This window comes from Phacochoerus africanus, chromosome 6 (assembly GCF_016906955.1).
Source record: "Phacochoerus africanus isolate WHEZ1 chromosome 6, ROS_Pafr_v1, whole genome shotgun sequence".
In the NCBI taxonomy this organism is placed as follows: Eukaryota; Metazoa; Chordata; class Mammalia; order Artiodactyla; family Suidae; genus Phacochoerus; species Phacochoerus africanus.
Genome location: NC_062549.1, coordinates 81438313 through 81466236, shown reverse-complemented (window position 1 = coordinate 81466236; position 27924 = coordinate 81438313). Strand labels below are relative to the sequence as shown.

The 27924-nt window shown below is 36.5% G+C and overlaps 1 protein-coding gene across 3 annotated transcripts in view; it reads left to right on the top strand.

The window, feature by feature from the left end:
* FIRRM (FIGNL1 interacting regulator of recombination and mitosis) overlaps positions 1–27924 on the top strand; it is a 41228-nt gene that overhangs the window by 10100 nt on the left and 3204 nt on the right. Inside the window, exons 7-21 of one of the 3 annotated variants that reach the window (XR_007135464.1) lie at positions 986–1070; positions 2937–3075; positions 8116–8196; positions 10105–10169; positions 13628–13776; positions 14057–14186; positions 15662–15848; positions 16659–16741; positions 17097–17148; positions 18666–18755; positions 20709–20894; positions 22672–22794; positions 23879–23974; positions 24268–24512; positions 25925–26039. Coding sequence is in view for 2 of the 3 variants with exons in the window: in XM_047783967.1 (XP_047639923.1) it covers positions 986–1070; positions 2937–3075; positions 8116–8196; positions 10105–10169; positions 13628–13776; positions 14057–14186; positions 15662–15848; positions 16659–16741; positions 17097–17148; positions 18666–18755; positions 20709–20894; positions 22672–22794; positions 23879–23974; positions 25925–26038; positions 27766–27870 (1685 nt within the window). In the remaining variant the exon portion in view is untranslated. Of the gene's footprint in view, positions 1–985; positions 1071–2936; positions 3076–8115; positions 8197–10104; positions 10170–13627; positions 13777–14056; positions 14187–15661; positions 15849–16658; positions 16742–17096; positions 17149–18665; positions 18756–20708; positions 20895–22671; positions 22795–23878; positions 23975–24267; positions 24513–25924; positions 26040–27765; positions 27871–27924 lie in introns of those variants that run through there. The other 2 variants (XM_047783967.1, XM_047783968.1) reach the window with 2 other exon arrangements.

The following is a 27924-nucleotide window of genomic DNA, read 5'->3' as shown; positions in this document are numbered from 1 at the left end:
TCCTTAGTTTATTTCATTTTTAAAGAGTTGCTGATTGCTGTTTCATTAATTTCATCACTTATTGATGGATCATGAACCAGAGTTTGGGCAAAGATTGCATTCATAGCTTTAGCATAAAGATGGTAAGTTGGTTTTGTGAGGTATTATCAGGTATCCATTGCTCTCTAACAAACCACCCCAAAATCTATGACATTAAAGTGGCCGCTATTTCATTTATTCACAATTCTGAGTTAGCATTGTAGTCAGGACTCAGCTGGGACAGCTTACTCTGTTCCACACAGAGTAATTGGCTCTCTGGTGTGTTCGTGGCTTTGGAAGAGGGAGAAGTAAGGTACTGAGCCATCCAAGGGTAGGTAGCACATCATCCAGCAGGTTAGCCCAGGAGCAGCCATCTGCTAATGGCCTCAGGGTTCTAAGAGCAGCAAGAGAGGGTAGGCCCCATGATGAAAGCACTTATAAAGTCTCAGCTTACCTTATGTTTATTTTTGTCCTGTTGACCAAAGCTAAAGTTATGTGGCCAAACCCAGGGTCAGTGTGGAAGGGAACTGCCCTAGAGTGTGGACTCAGGGGATTTATTGTCCTTATTTTTAACAGATAATCTACCAGAGTAGATGCCTTAGTGAGTACTGGGCAAATTTGTTTTGATTCTTCCTTAAGTTTTCTTTCCTACATTTTGTCATTTTGGATTAGAATATCTAGAATATTTCAGTTATAGTAGGACACAACTTTTATTCCACTGAATATTAGTTTTATTTAGGTTATAGAGTAGTTATAAACTTCAAACTTAATTTTCTATAATTTATAAAAACCCTGAATCAAAAGTATGACACCTACTTTCACTAATTATTTTAACACAGTATTTTTCAAGCTGTATTACCATTTTAACAAATGTTGAAATTGTTCAGTAAATATGTTTAAATATAGAAGAAACTCACCCTCATATGACATTTGAATGTCCTAAGAGTTCTGTTATCTTTCTTTGTAGTTATTCATTCATTGTTGGATATCTGCTCTGTTATTTCCAGTATGGACCATGCATTCCATGCCAATACTTGGAAATTTATAATTAAGTAAGTTTTTTGTTTTTACTTTTTGTAATATATTTTCCAAATCCAAAACCTTAATTATTTATAAATTTTCTTTGATTGCATATAAAACATTTGGTATAGAGGTATGTTGTGTTTACTGACACTGCTGTCTTATAATCCAGATATTGTACATGTAGCTTCCAAACCAAATTGAACTTCCTTACCTTACTGCTTCTAAGATTTAAGAAAAGTTCTAGGAGTTCCCATTGTGGCTCAGTGGTCAATGAAACTGACTAGTATCCATGAGGAGGCAGGTTCAATTCCTGGCCTCAATCAGTGGGTTAAGGATCTGGCGTTGCCATAAGCTGTGGGGTAGGTCGCAGTTGTGGCTCAGAACCCATGTGGCTGTGGCTGTGGTGTAGGCTGGCAGCTACAGCTCCGATTCAACCCCTAGTCTAGAAACCTCCATATGCTGTGTGTGCAGCCCTAAAAAGACCAAAAAAAAAAAAAAAGTCTACCTAGTTAGCTAGTACTTCTGAAATAATGGGCCATGGGTCTAACCACTTGCCTTACTGCTACTGTTATTTAACTATCAAACGTCTTATTTCAAGGCTTAGATAATTAACAGTTATAACTAGATCTGAATATAATCTGTTACTGCTTTTGAGTTCAAGTTTAATTCCACTTATAAAGTAATTTTACCTGGACCATTATGAAGGATAACTAGGGAGAGTGCCCATAGCATTCATCAGATCCATAGGAGTGGGAGGAGATATGATTGAGATGTAAAACGGTTAAGAACCTCTATTTTATACACATGCATAAAACATTAAAGGTCAGTATAATACTTTCAGGTCTTAGGTGCTTTTCTTGCATCACTGGGTCATTAAGTTGCCAGCAAGTAATAGTGTTCTGATTAAAAGTTTCAGCTCTGAGCCACCTTGCATATCTTGAATTCATTCTGAAATCACTCCTCCAAACCCTTGGGCAATTTGGTTAACTTCTCTGAACCTTAGTTTGCTCATCTGAAAATGGAAGTTATAACAACAGCACCTTTGTGCAGTTATAGTGAGAATTAATTGAGTTATTTGTGTGAATTGCAAGTCATATAGTGAGTGGCCAGTGAACTAGCCACATCACCATCATTGTTATCAAATATCTTCTACTCTTGCCCCCCCTCTTCCAGTTCATTTTTTTAACCAGCATTCAGATTGATCTTTCACAATGTGAATTAGATCACTGATTAAAATCCATCATCCCAGTTTACTAAGAGTGAAAACCTAATCTTCTCTGGCTCCTGCCTTCTTCAACAGCCTTGTGTCCAATGCTTCCCCCCTGCTTTTAGTCCTCAAATGTATAAAACCCTCCTGTCCTTGAGCCTTTTCACAGCTTTTCCCTCTGCCTAGATCCTTCTCCCCTATACTCCACACTTTGCTAACCCCTGCTTATCTTTCAGTTCTTAAAGTGTTATGTCTTCATGGAAGCCTTCATTGTATCCTCACTCTGCGAATAAGTTAGATTAGATCTCTCTACTATAGCACCTGGACTTGTTAACTTAGCATTGATCACAGTTGTACTTAATTATTCAATGTTCTCTCTTGTGCTAGACCAGAAATTCCTTGCAGACAGGGTGGAAATTGTCTTTTCATTCACCTCTGTCTCCAGGTCCTAGCAGGGTGTCAGGCATATAGTAAGAGTTTAATTTTTTTAATTTTATAAAGAGAAATTAAAAATTAGCAACTTAATTCAAACAAACGTGACCGCTTCATAGGTAAAGTTAGTACATCTTAATTATACCACGTCTAAATATATATGATGCGTTTTAATTTTTTACATGTACTTTCAAGTTGTATTTTTGTGACTAAGTTACTTGATGGTGATTGTTTCCTTTTCTTTTTATTCATTTAGGCAGAGCCTTAAGCACCAGTCTGTTATAAAGAGTCAGCTGAAACACAAAGATATAATTACTAGCTTGTGTGAAGACATTCTTTACTCCTTCCATTCTTGTTTACAGTTAGCTGAGCAGATGACCCAGTCAGATTCGCAGGTAAAATATGGTCTAACAACACTGTGAAACAGTAACTCTTTGCCTGTTACTAAATCTCTCGTCTGTGGATTAGTCTGCCTAAAATGGTTTTAGTTTGTTTTTATTTTCAATCTGTGAGTTTGTTTACAGCCCATAACTTTGCACCCACCCAAAAAATTGCATTAGACTGGTATCTGTTCTCATTCCCTCTATGGTCTACCTGTCCCTCCCTTTTTATGTACTGTTTGGTTCATCAAGGCATTCTCCTGAGAATCCTTTCATTTTTTTCTACCCTAGGACAGAAATCTAATTCCTTAGTCCTGTATTTATTATAGGATACAGCCACGGTCAACCTTTTCTTCATCAATCTGTTGCGTCCTGTAGAGATAGAATACACAACTGTGTGTGTATGTGTGTATCTGTCAGTCTTCTAAACTTGATGTATAGTCTTACATTCATATTGATTTCAAAAAGTTATAATGGCATCCCTTTTATAAAACAGGTTGTATCCTAAAAATTTGTAATATGCTTATTGAGAATTATAATTTATTTTCCTGTAACAGTGTTGCACATAATGCCTTCTTAGCCTATCTCTTTAAAGTTTATTTAACTCACAATAGTCCTAAATTATAGGATTACTAGTACTCAGGACATCATAGTTACAGGTAATAATTTCAGTGGGAAAATGAGTTAAATATTTCTCCATAAGATAACAATAACATCCCTTCCAATTGTAGACCTGCAGACTAATACAGGGAATTCCTTTATACCTCTGCTTTTCCTCTTCCCTGCCCAGCCACTGTGGAGGTTGACGTGTAAAGATTCACCCAATTCCTAAACACTGGTCACAACTTGTCGGTCAGACATGATCTGGAAGGACAGACCCTAGAGGAGGGTGGAAATTTTAAAAAAAGGTTTCTGAAGCTGGTAAGAGGACATGAGGAGTATTTAGATGGTAAAGATTTTTTACTTTTCCTTCTTTCTTCTCTTTTTCCTCTTTATCCTCCCCTCCCATCCTTTCTTTCATTTTTCTTTTCCTTTGCTGTCCCCACTTCTTTCATGTACCCTTCCCGATTCCCTTCACCTTGCTGAAAGGAAAAGGAATACTCAACACGGCATAGTTGAGTATCCTGTGTCAATGGCAGGAAAGTTGTTCCCTTCTCCACCTTTATCCTATGTCTATATCCTCAACCCCAACCTGTTTTCCCAACTTCCATGATGCTTATCGTGACACCACAGACACCCGTCTCCACTCCCACCCTGCTAGTACTTGGAGAGAAAGATGCGATGGGGAGATTCCTGGACAGGAGTGAGAGGGAAAGCCCAAGCAGCAGTATGGCCTATAGTGGAAGAGAAAAGAGAAGTCTTTTTTTTTTTTTTTTTTTGCCCTTTAGGGCCACACCCACGGCACATGGAAGTTCGCAGGCTATGGGTTGAAATTGAAGCTGTAGCCGCCAGCCTACACCACAACCACAGCAACACAAGACCTACACCACAGGTCATGGCAATGCCAGATCCTTAACCTACTGAGTGAGGGCAAGGATCGAACCCGCATCCTCATGGATACTAGTTGGATTTGTTAACCACTGACCCATGATGGGAACTCCCGAAAGAGAAGTCTTGAGGATGCCTGACCAGGAAAGTTATATGTGCATGAAGTATAAAATGTTTAGCGTATATAAATTGCTTGTGTATGAAAATCAGAGAATTTAAATTGTAAACTTTATTAACTGTCTGTGCAAATTTTCGTGTTTTTCCTTGTGATAATCTGGGACTGATAAATGACTAGCACTACTTACTGTCTGTCACCTGAAATGGTCTGTATAGTTTCTCCATCCTTAACTGTAGATTTTGATCAGCAGCACCCTCTGCTGTTCACTATTGATATTTATTGAGGAAGCAAACTATTACAATGACATCTTCCAAGCAGTTTTTCACCTCATTGTCAGAAATAACAAAATAAAACCACTAGGTTTCAGAAATAATCAAAATAAAACCACGCTATTTATGGAAGCATATAAAATGTATCAGTTCCTCTGTTAGGTTCCTGAGGCTGCCATAACAAATTACCACAAATTAAAACAATAGAAACTTATTCTCTCACAGTTCTAGTGGATAGTCTGAATTGTGTCAGCAGGACCATGTTCTCTTAAAGGCTGTAGGGAGAGTCTGCCCCATGTATTTCTCTTACTTTCTCTATCACTGGGATTCCTTTTACAGTCATATACCTTCAGTCACTGCACCCATCATTCTGTGGTGGTCTTTCTCTGTCTCTTCACATCATCTTTATAATGAGGACACCAGGCGTATTAGAATAGGTACATCCTGCTCTGTATAACCTCATCTTAACTAATCACATCTGCAATGACCCTGTTTCTAGATAAAGCCACATTGTGAGGTTTATAAATGCAACATATCTTTTTAGGGGACACAGTTTAATCCTTAACAGTCCCCAAAATTGATATTTATTCTCTTAAGTCTTAAGTATGGTTTCGGAAGGAGACTGTTAAACTTTTTGGCAAGTTTTTAGCTACTAGTAACTTAGTTTTTCCATAGAAACAGGGAAATTTATTTGTAAGGCTCTTAGATATAAACTTAATTTGTACTGTAATTCCTTCTCTTATTCATTTAATGCTCATGGAAAGCTATTTTCAGAAAATTAACTTTTTTTTTTTTTTTTTGCTTTTTAGGGCTGCACCTGTGGCATATGGAAATTCCCAGGATAGGAATCAAATTGGAGCTACAGCCGCTGGCATATACCACAGCCACAGCAACATAGGATCTGAGCCACATCTGTGACCTACATCACAGCTCACGGTAATGCTGGATCCCCGACCCACTGAATGAAGCCAAGGATCAAACCCCCATCCTCATGGATAGTAGTCGGGTTTGTTTCCACTGTGCAACAACAGGAACTCCTTAAACTTATTATTTTTTTTAAAAGACTTTTATTCGTTCCATTATAGTTGATTTACAGTGTTCTGTCAATTTCTACTGTATAGCAAAGTGACCCAGGCATACATACATACATAGTCTTTTTCTCACAGTATCCTCCATCATGTTCCATTACAAGTGACTGGATATAGTTCCTTGTGCTCTACAGCAGGATCGCATTGCTTATCCACTCCAATTGCAATAGTTTGCATCTGTTAACCCCAAACTCCCAGTCCATCCCACTCCCTCCCCCTCCTTGGCAACCATAAGTCTCTTCTCCAAGTCCATGAGCTTCTTTTCTGTGGAAAGGTTCATTTGTGCTGTATATTGGATTACAGATACAAATGATATCATATGGTGTTTGTCTTTCTCTTTCTGACTTAACTTCACTTAGTATGAGAGTCTCTAGTTCCATCCATGTTGCTGCAAATGGCATTTTTTTTCTTTTTTATAGGTGAGTAGTATTCTATTGTGTATATATACCATATCTTCTTAATCCATTCATCTCTTGATGGACATTTAGGTTGTTTCCATGTGTTGATATTGTGAATAGTGCTATAATGAATATATGAGTGCATATCTTTTTCAGTGAAAGTTTTGTCCGGATATATGCCCAGGAATGGGATTGCTGGGTCATGTGGTAGTTCTATACTTAGTTTTCTGAAGTACCTCCATACTGTTTTCCATAGTGGTTGTACCAAGTTACAGTCCCATCAACAGTGTAGGAGGGTTTCCTTTTCTCCACATCCTCTCCAGCCTTTGTTATTTGTTGACTTGTTAATGATGGCCACTCTGACAGGTGTGAGGTAGTACCTCATTTTAGTTTTGACTTGCATTTCTCTAATAATTGGTGTTCTTGAGCATTTTTTCATGTGCCTGTTGGCCATCTGTATATCTTTGGAGAAATGTCTATTCAGGTCTTCTGCCCATTTTTCACTGGGTTGTTAGTTTTTTTGCTGTTGAGTTGTATAAGTTGTTTGTATATTTTAGAGATTAAAATCAGTTGCATCGTTTGAAACTATTTTCTCCCATTCCATAGGTTGTCTTTTTTTATGGTTTCCTTTGCTGTGCAAAAGCTTATGAGTTTGCTTAGGTCCCATTGGTTTATTTTTGCTTTTATTTCTGTTGCCTTGGGAGACCTAAACTTATTTTTATATCTATTACCTACACTTAGATTTATTGCCCACTACATTTATCAGTATTTTATCATTATTTTTCTTGTTTTATTTTTAAAAGAGAAGAATGAATTGTTTTTGGAACATTAAAAATGGTCTTCCTTGTTCATATCCTCACCTGTTTTGTTGGCATTGAGATGGAAAATTTCTGGTTTAAACACCTGAGAAAATCAAGATAGGACAGTATTTATGTGTTCTATACTTGCTTTGTGAAAAGCAGAGCTCTAGATTTTAATTAGTATACTATTTAGTAATGAAGTAAAACTAGAGTCTTCAGCCAAATCTTGTACAATTTTCTCTTAAATGAGAAAGAAAAAACTTTGGGTGAGCGTTAAGTTGTATGTCACCATTTATTCATTTAACAGGTATTTCCAGAGTGCTCATTCTGTGCCAGAAAATGTACTGGTAGTCAAGTTAGTTGCATTTTCCTGCCCTCAACAATATAATCTAGGTCAAGAAACAAGCAAGTAAAAGAATAGTGTGATCTTTGGAGAATTGGGAATTGCCTCATGGGAGTAAACATAGGAATTCAGTCATGAAGTCAGGAAAGATTTCTTGTGATATGACATGTAAGCTGAATAAAATTTCTTATTGAGCATATTATAAGGTCACTGTAGATTCATTTTTAATCTCTGTACTTTGAAACTGCCATAGCAGTATGTAAGAAAGTTCATGTTCATAATTATCAAAGAAGTGAATTTTCGTCTAATCTGTTTCTGCTGAGGAAAATTAACTATTTTGAAATATTTTTATTAAAGGTCAAATTAGAGTTTATTTTTTTGAAGTATCTTTATCATTTGGTGTGTGTTTGTGTTGCTTCTAACAATTCAGAGAAGAATTACTTTTTCTTGGAAAATGTTTCGAGATCTTTGTAGAAAATATTGTCTCACAAGTTCTCTAACTTCATATTCTTTTCCTCTTATGCTATATTATTTCCTTTTTTTTGGAACAGGATAATGCTGACTGCCGATTATTTCAGAAAACACTCAAATTGTGTCGTTTCTTTGCCAACTCACTTTTGCACTATACTAAGGTAAGGCTTTTTCTTTTTTTGTTTTTAATAGTTGCAGCCGAAGCATATGGAAGTTCCCAGGCCAAAGACTGAATCCAAGCCACATCTGTAACCTCTGCTGCTGGATCATTATAACCCAGTGCACTAGGCTGGGGATCAAACATGTACCTCTACCACAGCCCAAGCAGCTGCAGTTGGATTCTTAACCCATTGTGTCCCAGTGGGAACTCCTAAGCCTTGTTTTTTTTTAATGATACACGAATGTGAAATCTACAGTACATAAGTTATCCTGTTTTTATTCTTGCTAAAAACAGCCTTTTGAAGTTATTTTGTCAAGAGTATATTTTGTATGGGTTTTGGTTTAATTTCTTTTTTTATAATTTTTATTTTTTCCATTACATGGTTTTATATTGTTAATTGTTAAATATTGAGCATCTGTTATATCATTTAAATTGCTACCATCATACTATTATTAGTTTTATTCAATTATTTGAAAAAATTATTTCTATAAGCACAAATCAGTTTTATGAAGATAATTCAATTTGCCTTTAAATACTGTTTTTATTTTATTTTATTTATTTATTTATTTATTTATTTATTTTTCTTTATAGGGCTGCACCCGCAGCATATGGAGGTTCCCAGGCTAGGGGTCCAATTGGAACTATAGCCACTGGCCTACACCAGAGTCACAGCAACGCGGGATCCGAGCCACGTCTGCAACCTACACCACAGGTCACAGCAACGCCGGATCCTTAACCCACTGAGCAAGGTCAGGGATCGAACCCACAACCTCATGGTTCCTAGTTGGATTTGTTAACCACTGAGCCACAACAGGAACTCCTAAATACTGTCTTTAAATTATTTCTACCACATTTCTAAATTAGGTTGTTAAAGTTTAAATGTTCAAACTGCTTAATAATTTTAAGATGACTGGCATATTTGGGAATCATCAAGATAGCAGAGTAATATATGAAGATCTATGACAAGGCAGGTTATTTGGAGAGAAGAGCAGAGAGTACTTACAGCAGCTAGTGAAAGAAATATCATTATTAATACGTGTAATTTTTTAAAATCTATCGTCCGTGTTGAATTTGCTTTTGACCTTGTCTTCCTCTTTTTGAAGACAAGACAAGGATTTCTGATGACTGTCTAAGTCAGAATTACATGGCAGGCATACTGTCTATTGACAAGTTGCCATTCTGGTTAGTGTGTTGCCTGAGTTGGTTCTTCTGGGCACTTCCACTTACTGTAGTTGGGTTCCTTGCAGCTCATGGTGTATTTCAGTGGCAGAAGTATATGGTGGGAGGGTCCTGGCACCAGTGGCACTTGATGGATAGTTAACTATCTGATATTTACGTGCCTAATTAACAATTTTAAAATCATTTCTTTTCTCTCAGGGGAATTTAAATTTTAAGAAATTAATCATCAACTTTTTTTTCCCTATATCCTATAATTTAAACTATTTCTTTTACCTTCTAAGAGATAGCCTAATCATAATGGATAGAACAATCACAACTGTACTTGAATCCCAGCCCTACTGGTTTTTAGCTCTGTGGCTCAGTCAAGTTACTTGATACCTTAGCTTCAGCTTTCTAGTCTGTGAAATAGAGACAGTAATAGGTCATAAAATTTTTGAGAGGATTAAAATTAAATAAAGTAATGTAAAGTATGTACTTGCCACCTCTCTACCGAGCACTTAGTAGGTCCTCAGTCAATGATAGCTTCGAATTGTGGTCATGTTGATAGCATTAATAGTAAAGGATTTTAGGTACTTAGCCTTAATCCCCTTTTTATTCTTATGCAAGAACTTTTTTTTTCCCCTGTGTGGCACATCTAGGATTTTATTTTATATTGCATGATTTTAATGAATGGATATATATTAGGAAAGCACATTGTATACAAAGAATAAATGGAGTTGCTTTATTTTAGGAATTTCTTCCTTTCCTCTCTGATTCTTGCTGTACATTGCACCAGCTTTATCTTCAGATACATAGGTAAGAAGAATGCTGTATGACCATTAAAATGTAACAGTACCTTTTGAACCTGCAAATGTTAAGTGTGTATCATTTTTAAATTATCAGGGTAATTTTTCTTAATGTTTCAGTAAATTTTTATCTGCTTGCATAAAATTAATGGGATGGATGCTTTTAAAGAATAGATTTCATGTAAGTTTTACTTACCTTTATTCTTAACTATACCTTATAACTAGTACTAGTACCTTAGTAACTGATGAATAATTGGTATGATAAATACTAAAGGCAAAAAAAGAGGTTTTATATATATGTGTATGTATATATATCTTGTGTATATCTTGTAAAGGCATGTAGTTTTTTCATTTTTCTTAATTTTTACTTCTATGAGACTTAAGTCAGGTAGTAGTTTATCTCAGGAAAAAGTGAATTACAGAAAGGGGTTTAGAATTTAGATAGGGGCTAAGTGACATCTTAAATTGACAGTTATCTCAAAGAGCCCTCAAATTGACACCAAAGCAATCTGTCAGTTCATTCATCCAGCAGCCCTCTAATATTTCTTTAATCCATTTAGTCTCTTAGTCAAGTTTCATCCCTCTTTACAGCAAAACTCCTGGAAAGGGTTGTCTACACCTCTGTCTCTATCTTCTTTTTTGAAGCTACTTGAATCAGGCTTTCCATACTACCACTTGACCAAACAGCTCTTGTCAAGGTCATCAGTGACCTCCATGTTGCTGCATCCAGTGGTCAGTTTTAGACCTCATCATATGTAACCTGTCATCAGTGCTTAACCCTTTCATTTGTACTCTTTCTTCTTTTGGCTTCCAGGACAATTCTCCCTCCTCAGCAGGTTCCTCCTCGTCTTTCCAGCTTCTTAAAGTTGGGTGTGCCCCAGCACTCAGTCTTCTCCTCTCTTCTCTGTGGTCATTTAGTCTTAAGACTTTAGGGTGTCTCTCCCCTTTAATGTCTTCCTGCCAGTCAGGACTTCTGCACTTAAATTGACCCAAACCATACTCTTGATTCCCACCCATTTCATCTGCTCCTCTTACAGCTTCCTCATTTCAGTTTAAGTGGCAACTTGGTTCTTCAAATTGATCATGCCAAAAACACCTCGCTGTCATCTTTGCTGTTTCTCTTGCTCTCATACCCCTCATTCTCAGTGTCACCTTCAGTATAAATATTACATGCAGTATATATATATACAGAACCCAACCACTTCTAACCACCTGAACTGCTACCATTAAATTGACTTAAATTGAGTAGCCAAAGTGAGAGATAAAACATAAATTAGATCATGTGACTTCTCTGTGCAAACTCTTTTTTTTTTTTTTTTCCTGTCTTTTGCCATTTCTTGGGCTGCTCCTGAGGCATGTGGAAGTTCCCAGGCTAGGGGTCAAGTTGGAGCTGTAGCCACCGGCCCACACCAGAGCCACAGCAACTCGGGATCCGAGCCACATCTGCAACCTACACCACAGCTCACGGCAACGCCGGATCGTTAACCCACTGAGCAAGGGCAGGGACCGAACCCGCAACCTCATGGTTCCTAGTCGGATTCGTTAACCACTGCGCCACGACGGGAACTCCCTCTCTGTGCAAACATTTAAATGACTCATTCAGACAGAATTCAGTAGAATTTCTTGTCCACCTTATTTTATTTTTTCTCCGTAGCACTTATTAACATCTACTGTACTGTATGTTTACTTACTTGTTAACTTCTCCCCTTCGTTAGAGTGTACGATCTGTAAAGGCAATAATTTTGTATATTCTGTTTACTGCTATATCACATACTCCTGAAAAGGTACTTGGCATATATATAGGCACTTAATAAATGTCAAATAAATTAATTTTTTTCAATTCGATTTCATATTTATTTTATATTGGAGTATAGTTGATTTACATTGTGTTGGTTTCATGTGTATAGCAAAGTGATCGAGTTAAACACATGCACATGTCTATTCTTTTTCAGATTGTTTTCTCATACAGGTTATTACAGAATATTGAATTCCTTGTGCTGTAACAAATTAATTTTAAAATTTGTCATTTGATTAAAAAACACCTACTTTTGCTCAGTAGCTATAATTCAAATCCATGGAATTTCATTACCTATGTTGTATTTATATATGTCTTTCACCTTATAATTTCACTTAGTTGTTTAATCCTCACAACTCTGAATCAGTATTATAAGCGAAGAAACTGAGGCTCAAAGAGGTCAAATGAAAAAATCAAAGTCACATAACTAGTAATTGACAGACTATGCTTCTTCCGGCACACTGCAAAAATGTTTATCTTAAGTGCATCCTTTTAAGTGCTGTCATTCCCTAATAGATTGGATTTTCTCACATAATGTCAAATTTGCTATAGGTAAAATAACATAACAAAAAATACTGAATACATACCTTATTTCACATAGGTTTTTTTCGTTTGTTTTGTCTTTTGTCCTTTTAGGGCCACACCCGTGGCATATGGAGGTTCGCAGGCTAGGGGTCTAATTGGAGCTGTTCCTTCCGGCCTATGCCAGAGCCACAGCAACACCAGATCCAAGCCGCATCTGCGACCTACACCACAGCTCACGCAATGCCAGATCCCAAACCCACTGAGCAAGGCCAAGGATCGAACCCGCACCCTCATGGTTCCTAGTCGGATTCGTTTCCCCTGCACCACGATGGGAACTCCTCACATAGGTTTTGATTGAAGTTTGGTTTAAGCCCCAGTTGCTGAGACATTTTTTATGAAAATTGCATTTACCTTCAGAGTTAGTATAGTTCTTGTAAAGGTGTTGCTTCTGAGAAATGAGTATTAATTTGTAGTAAATTCAGCATTCTATTTTAAAACAACTTTCAGTATAAATAATTACCTCCAGAATTTATCAGAAATGTCATTTTACGTATGATTTTACTGTTTAAGATTTGTGTTTTTACAGTATTTTTAAGGATACCATTGTGAACAGTGCATTAAAATGCATCAAAACAATGCTAATGTCTTTTCTAAGATTATAAACTTGATTTTATAGAATTATAGCCATGATATTTCATTCAGAATTTCTTCATACAATTACCATGTCAATTCAGTGCTTTGAATTTTGTTTTATAAAATGCATACAACTTTGGAGTTCCTGTTGTGGCGCAGTGGAAACGAATCTGACTAGGAACCATGAGGTTGCAGGTTCGATCCTTGGCCTCCCTCAGCGGGTCAAGGATCTGGCGTTGCCGTGAGCTGTGGTGTAGGTCGCAGACGCGCCTCAGATCTGGCGTGGCTTTGGCTGTGGTGTAGGCCAGTAGCTGTAGCTCCAGTGAGTCCCCTAGGCTGGGAACCTCCATATGCAGCAGGTACGGCTCTAAAAAGACAAAAGACAAAAAAAAAACATACAATCTAATTTTAAAACACATTTTCACTGAACTGATGAACATCAGTTTGTAGTATTTACTTCTACCTGAAATTAGAAGATAGCTATTAATGATTGAGTTTTCTCCCCTCCCTTTCAGTAAGTTTCCTCCAAGCCTGTATGCTGCTGGGATTTCTAAAGCAGAACAGGAGGAAATAATAGGTGCTTTCCTGGTTATACTGGATTCACTCGTCAGTCAGCTCCTCACATTCCAACCTTTTGTGGAAGTGGTTTTGGATAGTAAATTAGGTAAGCTTCAAAACAGATTTAATGTTAAATCACCTCATTAATTAGTTATAAGATGTTAGAGATGGGAATTTTCCCTTATATTCCCATTTTTTTTAAGTTTTAAAAATTTTATTTAAAATTCCTTCTGCTTTTCTTTCCATGGAACATATTTCTGATTTTTTAAAAATTATTCCTCTAATTTCTTTTACATGTTACAATCAGATTTCTCCTGAAAATATGTATTTTTTAAAATTTTTTTTTACCAATTTGATGTAACTTAATATGTTTTTACTCCCTTAAGAGCTGCCATGTGAACTACAGTTTCCACAGTGTCTACTGTTGGTTGCCATCATGGATATGCTGCCCTCTCAGCCTGAGGATGTACAAACACTGTGGTGCACAGAGAGTCACGGCTCAGAACCTACAGCCAGGTAGCAAACATGGCGTTGTTTATATCCAATCATTTTATGATGTGTTAATGCCCTATTGTTTGCAGTGACTTTGACATTAAGTTCTTTGTTATGGGAGTTCCTGTAGTTGTGCAGTGGAAACTAATCCAACTAGGAACCCTCAGGTTTCAGTTCGATCCCTGGCCTCCCTCAGTGGGTTAAGGATCCAGCTTTGCCGTGAACCTGTTGTAGGTTGCAGACGCGCCTCGGATCCTGGTTGCTGTGGCTGTGGTGTAGGCCGGCAGCTGTAGCTCCAGTTCGACCCCTAGCCTGTGAATATCCATATGCTGCAGTTGCGGCCCTAAAAAGCAAAAACAAAAAAAAAAGTTACTTGTTATGTTGCATATTCTTTTTTTTTTTCCAATTATGGTTGGTTTACAGTGTTTCAGTTTCTGTTGTACAGTAAAGTGACCCAATCACTCATAGTTCCCTGTGCTGCACAGTAGGACTTCATTGCCTGTACATTCCAAGTGTAACAGTTTGCCTCCACCAACCCCAAATTCCCTGTCCATTCCACTCCCACCCTCCTCCCCCTATGTCACATATTCTAATTGTTACTTTGTAGACCTCATGCCTATTGCTACTTAATGCAAATATAAAGTACATAGATCTATTATAGGTGCTAATCATATTTTAATTTTGTTCATCTTTTAGAGGATATTGCCTAATAGGGTTATAAACATTGAGTGTAAAAATGAGCTCAGATAAATAGAATGCTTAGATACTATATGTAATCTCCTGGGAAATCTCACTTGTATTCATTCTCTTACCAACACCAGGCAAGAGTTTCTTACTCCCTGGGTTATTGCTGTGCTCCAATTTTTCGATCCTTTCCTCTGTGACATCCTGTGTAGTGGTACCTCATTTAGTCTCCCTAAACCCAAGTCCTCGGCTTTGCATTTAAGTCCCATCCCATTCTGTTGTCATCATCTACTTTTGCACCTTATCATTTCACTCTTTCTACACATATATCTTGCTTCTGTCAGACTGGTTATTCCTGCCCACCTTTCATTCAGGCTTTGTCTTCTTTACCTATTTATATTTTGCCTATTTTTAATTTGTTATTTAAATCTTCTCTAGGGAGTTTTTAAACCGTTTCAGTCTTAAAATGATCTCTCCCTATCTGAACGATTGTACTTATTTTCCATTATGTATGTACTACCTAATTTAGCAGTTTAAATTTCAAGTTTTTTCATGAATTTTGTCATAGGCTTTAATAATTCTGTGTTGTGATAAACACTTGGTAAATGATAAAAAATGTATAGGAAAATTTTTAAGGGTTTTTCGTAACAGCGACTATATTTTTATGGGTACATATTCACACATATTGGAAACTATAGTTGGTATATATCTCATGACACAATTGGATTTGCTAAAAAAAAAAAAGTCATATTATCATACCTGCTAATTGTTAAATGTTAATAATGTTGGATTCCATGTTCTCAATTTCCCTGCAGGATGTCTCTCCTCAAAGCCATTTTCTCCAGTTTTGAGCAGTGTTCTGGTGAACTCTCTCTACCTGTTCATTTACAGGGAGTGAAGAGTAAAGGGCAAGCCCAGGTTGCTGTCACCTTGTATCAGCATGTTTGCGTTCATCTGTGTGCATTTATTGCTTCCTTTCATCCCTCACTGTTCCCTGAACTGGTAAGTCTGTTGCTTGCTGGGCTAAGCTGAGATTACACTTATGCTTTCCTTTCATCTCAGTTGTGATTCATATATAGAAGAAAGTATGGGGATAGTAGATGTGTATTGATTTTTGAATGTCACTCTCAGCTTGCACATTTTACCCCTTAATTCAGTGGTCCTAGGAAATGGCAATTCTAGAGTCCTGCAATATTCAGATGGAATGTTTAGCTAGAAACATTTAAGAAAATATTTTGGGTGGGAAGGTATGGAAAGATAGTGTAAGAAGAGTAAAAATGGGTAGGATTTCACCTAATTTAGTTTCATAAAGAAAAGAAGTAAGTAGTGGTATGCAGAATCCAGTCTCCTATAATTAGATCCTAGGCTTAACATGGATTTTTTTTTTAGTAGAATAGGATTAGAAAAGACGTTGAGAAAATTCTAGGGAAAAAGTTCTTAGAAGTTACATAAGAGTCGGTATCATTTAAGATATTATACAGCACATATTAAATGTTGTATTTGAAATTTAAGGCAGGAATAAAAGTATAGGCATATGTATCATATTTATTGTTTTAAAGATTTCAGCCTACTTAGAATCTTTGCGAAACCTGTGATTGAGTTACCTCTTTGAAAGCCACTTTTCCATATCCCAGCACAATGTTTAACATGTTGTGGGTGCTCAATGAATGTTGAGGAAATGGCAGTATAGGTTCTTCAGATACTAGAGCTTTCCCGTTAAGGATCTGTTGGGGGTTTTTTGGATTATGATAGTGTTGTTTTATTTTGAGAAATGTAATATTAATGGTAATTTATAACTTTGTTTTTCACTAGGATACTGCTCTGTTGAATGCTGTGCTTGGTGCTAATATGATCACCTCTTTGTTAGCTATGGATGCGTGGTGCTTCCTTGCTCGGTACAACATGCTTGCTTCTTCTGGTTTGAATTGATTTATAGTAGTGATGGACAGTAAATGACTTTGTACTTGTAAGTTTATAGAAAAATTCTGTTTCGACAGTCCTTTAACACCCCCCTGAAAATGGTTTGATTTCCTCTCACGGCATTAAGTTAGAAACTAGGTTCCCTCTCCTTTCTTTGGCTCAAGTCAGTAGAGCCTATTGCTTAGGTAGCTTTGTACATTGTGATGATCCTTGGCCTTGGAAATAACTGTAGTTAGTTTAAAATATTTAGTGCTTTATAGAAGCTCTGCTTGCTTTTCTGAATAATTGTATAGATAATTGTATGAAGATTGCCTTCTCTTCATATTGCAGATATGGGACTGCTGAACTATGTGCCCACCATGTGACCATAGTGGCTCATCTGGTAAGTAGAATTATAAGGCCTAAAACACCCAGTGTCCATGCAGTTCCTTTGGGGATATGATATTTTAAAGAATGTGAATATCAAAAGGAGAAATAGCATGTGACCTAAATTATTTTGACAGTTTTCTTTGCTCCGCATTAATGCTGATGCTATTGAGAAGGATGTACTAAAAACAGTATAATACTGGGGAAATTGTCTCGTATTTTCAAAATTTTATGGAGTTTTATTATTTGTCCTGGGAAAGAAAAGCTAGATTGATTGAGGATACATTTAAAATTGAATGCAAAGTAGAAAACAGGAGTTAACTTTAATGTTGATGACCAAGAGTTTTGCTTACTCTCCCCTCCCTCCCTCTTCTCTCTGTCTCTCCCTCTGACTTAGACAAGCTAACTCTTGATTTTGCCGTATCTTTCAATCAGAATGATTTGAGAGGGACTAAATATGTTAGTGATTGATGCCTTTTGGGAAAAGAAGTAATGCTTTGTGAATAGATACAAAGAGAAAATGACTTAATGACGACTTATATTAATCTTTTCAATGTTGATCTTTTTTTACTTTTAAATTCCAAGATATTTATGTCCCATATAAGATGGTCATGACCTGTTTGTTCTGGTTTTTGTCTCTGGCCTTTGATAAAGATCTTATGTGGATACATATGTCTTTTATTTTTTTAGTAGATTTATTGTGTCATATATTTCTTGGTTTACCTTCTAAGGATTTTGCCAACTAAATCCAGTGAGGTACATGATAACCAGAGAGCTGAAATCTCTGTCTCCATGGCTGATGTCTGGAGCACTTATCCACTCTACTAAATCAACAACATGTCTTGTATAAAACAGATAAAGAGTGATTTTTATGTTATGTGTATTATGTCTCCTTTAAATAAAAGCTCTCCTAGTACACTATGATAGAAATTTATAAAATCTTTTAATGAAACTTAGATCCTACAGTTATATTCATCTCTACTTTTCTGTTTATATCTAAACTCCATGAATTAATTGGAGTAGGGGGGTTAACATATCAAGTTATAATCAAAGTGATCATTAGAAATAACTGTTCCAAAGTATTATTGTTAAATATAATGTCAATTTTTTTTTTGTCTTTTTAGGGCCACACTTGTGGCATATGGAAGTTGCCAGGCTAGTGGTTGAATTATAGCTGTAGCTGTCGGCCTCTGCCACAGCCACAGCAGCAAGGATCCAAGCTACATCTGCAACATACACCACAGCTTATGCAACGCCGGATCCTTAACCCACTGAGCGAGGCCAGGGATTGAACCTGCATCCTCACGGATGCTATTTGGATAAGTTAACGCTGAGCCACAATGGGAACTCCTCAAAATTGTTATAAAAGTAATATAAGCTCATGAAAGAGAAAAAAAATAAAGCTCCAAATTAAAAATTAAAATTGCCTATAATCTTACTTCCAAAAACAGCAGATATTAATAATTTGGCATCTGAAAGCCTGTAAAAGCTGGGACTTCAAGTCAATCAATCTCTCCTCCTATCTTTTCCCAGATAAAATCTTGCCCTGGAGAATGTTATCAGCTCACCAACCTATCAGTACTTTTGAGGCGTCTCTTCTTCTTCATGGCACCACCCCAACAGGTAAGGATATCATCTTTGTCAGTGTCTTTGAGCAGCTGCTGAGAATTAGACTCATTCTTTTGAAGGCATTTTCCCTCCATTTATTCCACATTTAAAATGTTGACATAATCTGCACTGAAATTTTTAATGTGTTGATTGCTTTGCTTATTGCTCTGTAGATAGGTTTAGAATTTGATGTTAAAGGAAAGACAGAGCTATATAGTAAAGTTGTAAAAACAGATTTGATTCAGGAACTGTTCCAATAGGGGGAAAGAGTCTTCAATGTAGAATTGGGCTCAGTTCTGAATACAGCAGAGAATAGTGCAGATTGGATGAACGTCAGTGTATAAAAATTACTAAGAAGAAACGTCACGGGTAAGAGGATAATTCTGGCTTGACAAGAGTCATGCTGAGCACAGACTAGGGGGATCAGATACCAAGGGTGAGGAATTCTTTATAAATTAACTTAACAAAATTCTTGCTAAAAGAAGACAATGCAGTACCTAACCTTTTTATGTTGTCCAGGGCATTATTATTTATGGTTCTGTTTTGGGAAGGGAACTTATTTGCTCACTGGACTTTATTGTAAAGAAAAGTCTTGTTTGAACTGATGTTTATTAGTTGGTACAATTTTCTGGCTTTCCTGATATAGTTTGGTTTCATGAATAAGGCTGCTTATTATAATAGACACAGGTCATCAAGGGGTCCATTTTTCCAGCTTTATCTTCTATCCCAAAAGATAGTGCAATGATTTCTGCCTTGTTTTGACAACTTAATATTTTTTGCAAACAAAATTCAAATATATAATGTAGAAGAGTTCCTCTGTCAAATTTATTTAGAGTGGGTTTTAGTTTTGTTTTGGGGGGTTGGGGTGCGCACCCATGGCATATGGAGATTCCCAGGCTAGGGGTCAAATTAGAGCTACAGCTGCCAGCTTACACCACAGCCACAGCAACTTGGGATCGGGGGATGGGAACCGTGTCTGTGACCCTACACCACAGCTCATGACAGTGCCTGATCCTTAACCCACTGAGTGAGGCCAGGGATTGAACCCGCATCCTCATGGATCCTAGTTGGGTTTGTTAACCGCTGAGGCACGAAGGAAACTCATGGGGTTTTTTTTTGTTGTTTTTTTTTTTTTCATTTTTGATGTAGGAAAAATTTTCATTCCACAAATAGACTTTGGGTATTATAAATTGAATTATTCTGCTTCTTAAAAAATTACATTAATGTTCCTAGTTGGAGTATACCTAAATTAGTAACTAAGTGCACCATTGTTTTTGCTCTTCTTCCACAAGAAACTAATTTAACATTTTAACTTTTTTTTAGAACCTTTGTTTTCCATTTTCATCTAGTCACTTGACTCTTCAATTATAACTACTGTTTTTCTGTTAACTTGGCAAGCACTTTGAATTATTTCAGTGGTAGAATGGATTTGCCAACCATACTGTTGTGGACATTTGTGAACGAGTTTTATATGTTTAAAGTGGAGCAGAGCTGGCTAGCCCATTGGAAAACTGAACCTACGACCTTTGCTTCTTTGAGTTCTCTGATAGTCAGCTGAGTCTTAAACTACAGAGGTTGACTAAAGCATTCTTTTAGGCATATTTTGGAATATTACTTTTGACTTAGCTGTGCAAGGTGATGACTACACAAATTCTTGGGAGAATAATAGACTTACTGAATAGGAGTGTATAAGATAGCTGACATGACTGATAATGAAAGACATTTTTTAATATTTTTAAATGCATTTATATCATGCTCTCCTTAACTGGTGTTTTTTCATTTTGGAAACATGAACAATAGCAAAAATAATGATGCATATGTTTATTTAAGCTACCTTGACTGGTACCTTGTGATACTGCTATTCAGTTAAAAACTTTAAAAATATTAAATGTGGAAGCTAATCCTTTGCTTTGGTGTATCTATTAGACAGTCTTATGTTACTGTTGTTTCTTTAACAATTCATTTCAGGTGGAGTTTATCCAGAAATTTTCCCCAAAAGACACAGAAAATCTGCTTCTGTGGCAATATATCTCCTTTCAGGCTTTACCTGCTGAGCTCAGGAAACAAACTGCACATGAGGTCAGCAGAGTCGGCATTGCACAGTGCAAGAAATGGCTAGGCAGCAGTCGCACAGTGGGAGAACTTGAGTCTCTGGTAGGATGATTTTGTTGGGCTTCCTTCTTCCTTCAACAGCTGTTTATTAAGCACTGTTTTAGTTACTGAGGATGTGTTACACAGTTTGTGCCCTCAGGTTAGAACCTAGGAAGAGTTTCACATTTCTACATTGTAAAAGAGTCTATGAGAAACAGTATTATCTTGATTGATGTAAATTATGGTGTTAGGCAGGAGGGCGTTTTTAGCTCAAGACACACTGGAACAACATGAAACATGAAATACTTTATTTGTAGTATTTTTGCTGAACTATCTGGATTAGGCAGACATTCTTCTATTTGATGTACGACCCTCATTTGATGCAAACCTATTCTGAGCATATGTGTACCTACTTAGAATGCTCCCTCTTAAAATAATGGAATAAAAAAGAATAAGTAAAAAAAAGGAATATACTACATGTAGTTGAGTGTTTTTTTGTACACTCTTATTTATTTTTTCATTCATTCAGCATATTTTAAGTGCTTATATGTACCAAGCTGTGTTTTAGGCATCAGTGACGTACCAGGGAACAAAACAAAAGTTCCTGCTCTCATGGACCTACATTCTAGCTTAGCTGTGGACAGTTAAAGAAGTAGTAAATATATATACACATATATATATATCATATATCAGTTTGTGATAAGTAGAAAAAAATCAAGCAAAGATGGGGACAGGGCATTCAAGGTGTTGGGGTCCTATTTGCAACTTTAAATTATGACTTCTTAAGGGTTTTCTTAGGGCTTATATTTCTATACTGAGTATAAATGTTTTGATACTTTGTTATATAATGGCACTTGACCATAGTCATCAAGGTAATTTAAAACATTTACAATGTATCAAAAGGAAATATAAATTTTTATATGCCTTTATTTGGGGAAACCTATTAAATAGCTAAATAGGACTAGGTGAAATTGTTTAGGTTTGCATTTATTGTGCACAGATTTCTATAGTAAAACAAAAAGTCTTGTATAAGATAAATTGAAAGCACCTATTTTCTAAAATTCAATAAATCTTTGCTCTATGACTGAAACTTTAGTTCAGCAGGGCATTTAACGTGTTTATTTATAAAAGGGATTAAGTAAATCATAAAAGCTGTTTGGTAATTACATAAAGTAATTACATAAAATTAAATGTGGTTGTTGAAGTATGATGGATTAAAAGCAGAATTACTGATTGTTACATTCTCATATGGCCTCACTTTACTTTATCCACACCCCAACCAACCCCATTCCTGGCCAGAGAGAGAGCTGATATCTAGATAAGAGTGAATCCAGGAAAAATTAAGTTTCAAAGTCTAGATAGTGTACTTCCTAAAGTACTATGGTTGATTATTGGATACAGTGTTGCTGAGAAATTTTGAAGCTTAATCATAAAACAAGAGCAATAATAGTCTAGTAAATTTAAAAGAATGCTAAGTGTGTAATGTGAAAAAAAATTTTTAGTTGATGAATATTATAAATTAGCTTGACATATGTATCAAACCTATTTATAAAAATATGATGCTGTTCCCATTTTGTTAAATTTTCAACCTGAAAGGAAAAAAAGTGTTTATTTAGAAAGATTAATCAGATGTTTCTGTGTGTAAGAAAAATGAGTTTTAGAAGAATATACATGTGTTAAAGAAATAGCTGAAAAGACGGCTTCGGGTCTTAAAAATATAATTCTCCCTGGGCTTTTATGAAGACTTACTATAAGTAACTCATAACCTCCAGATAGTTGGGCTCCCACTCCTTTAGCCTGGTGTCTAAACTCTGGTCCTTCCCCTGTCTCTCCCCTTTAGAACACTGTGCTCTCTGCTTTGCTTGCTGTATGTAATTCTGCTAGTGAAGCTCTGGATATTGGACAGCAAACTGTGGTTAAGGACATTGGGAATCAGCTTTGGGCTCTTTTAAACATTAAACTGGTAAGGAAAACAACTGATCATTTCCCTCAAGAACAAGTGAAATACTGAGAAAAAGGGAGGGGCAGAAATTTCTCTGTAGAGTAAATGTGCACTTCTTTAGGTGCTTGCTAAAACTTGTGATTAGAACTTTTTTATACTCTTTCAGCCAATTCTTTAAGAGTGTGATAGAATTTTATTTGTAAAACTAGAACCTAGTAAAGTGACAGTGACGGTCTATTTTTAAGACCATTTGGACCCTAAAAAAATATATATCTTCTCCTGTTGTTTTCTCTTTGGCTAGTGTAGCTTTTTTTGTGGTTCTAGGAACTTTTATGAAATCTTTTGGGCAATGGAGATAGAGAGATGGGTTAAAAGTAGAAAGGGCAAGTGAATGGATGTGGCTAATTTGTATTCCTCTTTCCTAGAAAAGCCAAAAAGCCAAGTGATCATCAGGCTTGAATTAGAATGATATGTCCCCCAGGTTATAGTAATTAAAAAATCACATTTAGTTAAATATCTAAATATGACATTTGCTTTGATTAAATAGAAATAAATGTGTGACCTCTGATTGTGCCAGCCAGTGGAAGCTGAAGGCAACATTCCCATTTGGGAAATAACAGAAATGTTTTGCAGATGATGTTTTATCATTAAAGTTTATGGTCAGATTTTCCTACTGCAGCATTTTGACTTCAAAGTGCTTTCCCCTGATCCTCACAAATCATTCAGTAAATATTGAGAATCTCTCTGCTGGTGATATAGCTTACAATATCATGATTGCAACAACTGTGGATAAAAGAATAGGAATTCTTTTTAGTCTTCTTAAAGAAGATTAAGTAATAAGAAGCTTTCCAGTTACAGATACAAGTAATTAGATCCCCATCTGTGTTAAATCTGTGTTTGAAACATGGCTCTGCTTTCTCCTAGCTGTGTGATCTAGAGCAAATTATTTAACTTCCTTGCCCCTTTTTCTTATTAGTAAAGCGAGGGTAATAATATCTACCTCATAGAGATAAGGTAGTAAAGTGCTCAGCATATTGCCTGGTATATTGCTCTTCTCGTGTAATTGAAAATTTTTACCAGAATTATTTTATGCTTCTTATTTAAGGTAACAAGTCAACCTTATGTTCAACAGACACTCAGCCTTTTACTTCCACTGCTGGGATTTTTCACTCAAACTCTAGATCCTCAGCTGATAAGTCAGGTAAGAATAGTAGTGAGCAAGTTGATACTTTGCTTGAGAAAGTTGTTAAACTGCTGTGACTTAAAATAACTTCCTCAAAAAGCTTTTTTAATGATTTCTTGCTCAGTCTTCTTGTTGAACTGAACATAAAGGTAACATTCTTTTCTTCCAGGGATATCTTATTTCTTCTTTATTTCTTCTACTAGAATATTGTTAGTATACTGGGCTGTTAATTCAGCCTTTATCTGTTCTTCTCCCTTTCCCTGATACTGAAAGAGTCAAAACTTTTTTGTTGTTGCTGTTGACGGCTCAAGAAAAATCCTTGAGGTTAGGAGTCATCGTTCACGTGTGAATCCTGCATTCGTAACGTTTTCAAAGGCGTACCAGCAGTTGTGGGAGTGTGGAATATAACCAACATGGGCATAGGAATAATCCTCATTGTTTCTTTGAAGAAATAAAGTGACTGAAGGAAGAATGCTCCTGAATTTTCTCTCTGGCCTCCAGCTCACGTGGCTGGGCCAGGGAGAAGCACTAGGGGATCCTTGCGGTGTTGCCTCAGGTATGCCTCCCCTTTGGAAGTTCTAAGCGATGGAGAGGGGAAAGGGGGAAAAGGCCTTCATCTCACCTGAAGTGATCTGGGGCTTTGGAATGAGTCCATCCAGGACAGACTTGATCTCCTAATTCAAAAGTTGGCTTAAGCTTACAGTCACTTAAGAAACAACTGTTTAGGCAGTAAAGCTCACCCTTCTTATTTAGGAGTTTGATGGAAGAAGTAATAACCCTGTCATGGCGTATTACAGAAAGTGGAACTAGCAACACTGTTTTTGGTAGCTCTGGTTAGTGGTTGTGTGCATAAGAAACTTAGCATTAACAAATATTTACTACTTAAGGTACAGTTTTAATTACATTTGCACCATGGATTACTAAATTATAGAGAATGAGAATATAGCAAAATAGTTCATTCAAGTTATGTTGATTATCAAGATTCTAATATTCTTTTTTGAAAAACTAAATACTGATGGTTTTGTTGTAACTGTGCCTACCTTTAAAAAAGTCCAAATAACTAACACTCTAAAATTTCAACATAAGTGAATTGTTCATTTAGACATGGCTTCCTTAATAGATGCTACCTCAGTGTCTCTTTATTAATTTACTTATTTTTTGGTCTTTTTGCCATTTCTAGCGCCGCTCCCACAGCATATGGAGGTTCCCAGGCTAGGGGTCGAATCAGAGCTGTAGCCGCCGGCCTACGCCAGAGCCACAGCAACACGGGATCCGAGCCGTGTCTGTAACCTACACCACAGCTCACGGCAATGCTGGATCCTTAAGCCACTGAGCAAGGCCAAGGATCGAACCTGCAGCCTCATGGTTCCTAGTCAGATTCGTTAACTACTGCGCCACGACAGGAACTCCCTCAGTGTCTTTTTAAATCAGGGTTGGCAAACTATGGCCTCCTGGCTAGATTCTGTTCTCCTATTTTCAGCTTAAGTGCTGAGGATGATTTTTACATTTTTAAGAGTTTGTTAAATATCTATCTATCTATCTATCTATCTATATCTATATATACATATGCAACAAGGAACATGTTGCCTGCAAGGCCTAAAATATTTACCAACTGTGGCCTTTTACAGAAAGTTTGCCAATCTGTGTTTTAAATAATGAACTTCTCTCATTATTATTATTATCTGGAATTTAATTATTATTATCTAGAATTTAAAATACAAAATAATTTTCAAAGATTTGAAAGAAGAGCACTGATATATAGTTTTTCAGAAACACATGGACCTTTTAATTATTTTTTTACAGTGGTTTTATCCAAACTCTACCTGTGAAATTTAGGCTTTGTGGAATGTTGACTGCTGGGTTTGGTTTTGTTTCCCCTCCCATATATCCATCAAAATCTTAGTCCTGTTTTTGGAAAACATTTGTTTTCATTTATAACTGTTCTTTTTTGGTCTTTGCTCCTTTTAGGTAGTATCTTTGCAGACCTCACTACTTAAGTTAGAGCCTCCTGACCATGTTCGTTTGGCAGCTCTTGATTTTCTGTCTTCTCTAGGAAAACTTTTTATACCTCCAGCTATCCAGGTAATACTCTCTCAACTCTGTTGTTCCCATGTTAACAAAACTAAGAGTTTCTGAGGCATTTTTAGGCTTTAATTTCTGGAAATATGTGTATTGTTGGCAGTGAAAATAGGGGGAAAATATATTTTGTGACGAGGGTGACTGTCAAAATAGAACTCATTTTAAGTTATTTACTTTTAGAAAAATATATGTTGACATACCAATAATTTATGTGGTTGACTGTAGTGTGAGATCCTAGTCAGGCTCTAGCACACAAAGTTCCTGAGGAAGGAAAATATGTCTTCTAGGGAATAGTATATAATGAGAAAATTAGGTAATTTATCAAAATTATTCTCTTGGTTTTATATCCATGAAAAGGAGCCTGTTTCTTAGAAAAGTATTTTCTTTTTTTTTTGGCCACAGCTGGAGGCATGTGGAAGTTCCTGGGCAAGGGATTGAACCTGAGCCACAGCAGTGACAATGTTGAGTCCTTAACCACTAGGCTGCCAGGTAACTCCTAGATAATATTTTTTAAAGTGTTGCAAGTTATATATAGTTGACAAATGAATATTGCTTTTAAAACTGTAAAGGCCTGGCAGTACACCTCTACTGAATTTTAAGATATACTTCATAGCAGAACGAGGTCTTCCTCCTAAGCTGAATTTTTCCTTCCTTATTACTGAGGCCAAAACAACAATTCTAGACCATTGCCTTTTTTCCCCACCTCCACAGGAGATATTATAAAGAGTTCACTGGTGAGAACTTCGTACAAAACATGGTGGGTAGACATTATTGCAGTACATGATTAAAATCTTTGAAACCAAAAATTTAACTGGTTAGTATCTAAAGGGCTCTCTTATTCACAGATAAACAATACCACTTGTTTTCATCACATAAGGTTATGTTCTATGAGATAAGCGTAGACTTGACAGCTTTTCAACTCTCTGGACAAAACTATTCAAAGACACTAGCATTTGAGCTATCTTCTTTTCGACATAAAACCAATGTATTCCAAAATGCTCCTTCATTAGTGTTTTGCTATGGATCCTGATAGGCCCAGAACCTATGGAATAAATGTTTTATTAGCAGAGATTACCTTACATGTTCTCAGGAGTGAAATTAAGGTCTGAAGAAATTTTGGGGGATTCTTCAGCATGAAAGAGGCATTTAAAGCCATGTGATGAGATTGATTCATTTAATTCATTATTTATTCTTGCTATGTATCAGGTACTGTTTCAATCACGGGATTCAACAGTGAACAAAACTAATAAATACTGACCTATTGAGAGACAACAGACAAATATATAAGTGGGGATATATATTGTGTATTAGATGGTGGTGAGTGCTACTGAGAGAAATAAAGCAGGGAAAAGGAAAAATGTGCATGTGGGGGAGAGCCTTAAATCGAGCTTATTAGTCACCGGGGTCCTCTCCACAGGGACCTGTGAGTAAAACCTGAAGCTGAGGGAGGAGCCAGGCAGGTACCTGGGGCAATATTGGGTGAAAGTCCCCGAGTTGGGAGCACACCTGATAGGAGAGCTCACACAGAGGCAGGGGAGCTTTGCAGCTTTGGTTTTTACTCTGAGGGAAATGAGAAGCCACTGAAAGGATTTGAGCAAAGGAGTGATATGACCTCATGTGTTTTTAACACATGTTCACTGGGACAGAATTATGGAAACTTGACATTAGAATAATGCCATGTACTCTGCTGAGGTTTTCCTCTATTTAATAAGGTTTGGTTTTCTTTTTAGGACAAAATTCTGCCCAACCTATCTTCTATTTTTGCCTTACTGCTAGCTGACAGGAATTGGCTACTTGAACAACACACCTTGGAGGCATTTACTCAGTTTGCCGAGGTAATTAGAAGGCTGATCTATCGCAGTGACCTCTAAAATATTTTAATATCTCAA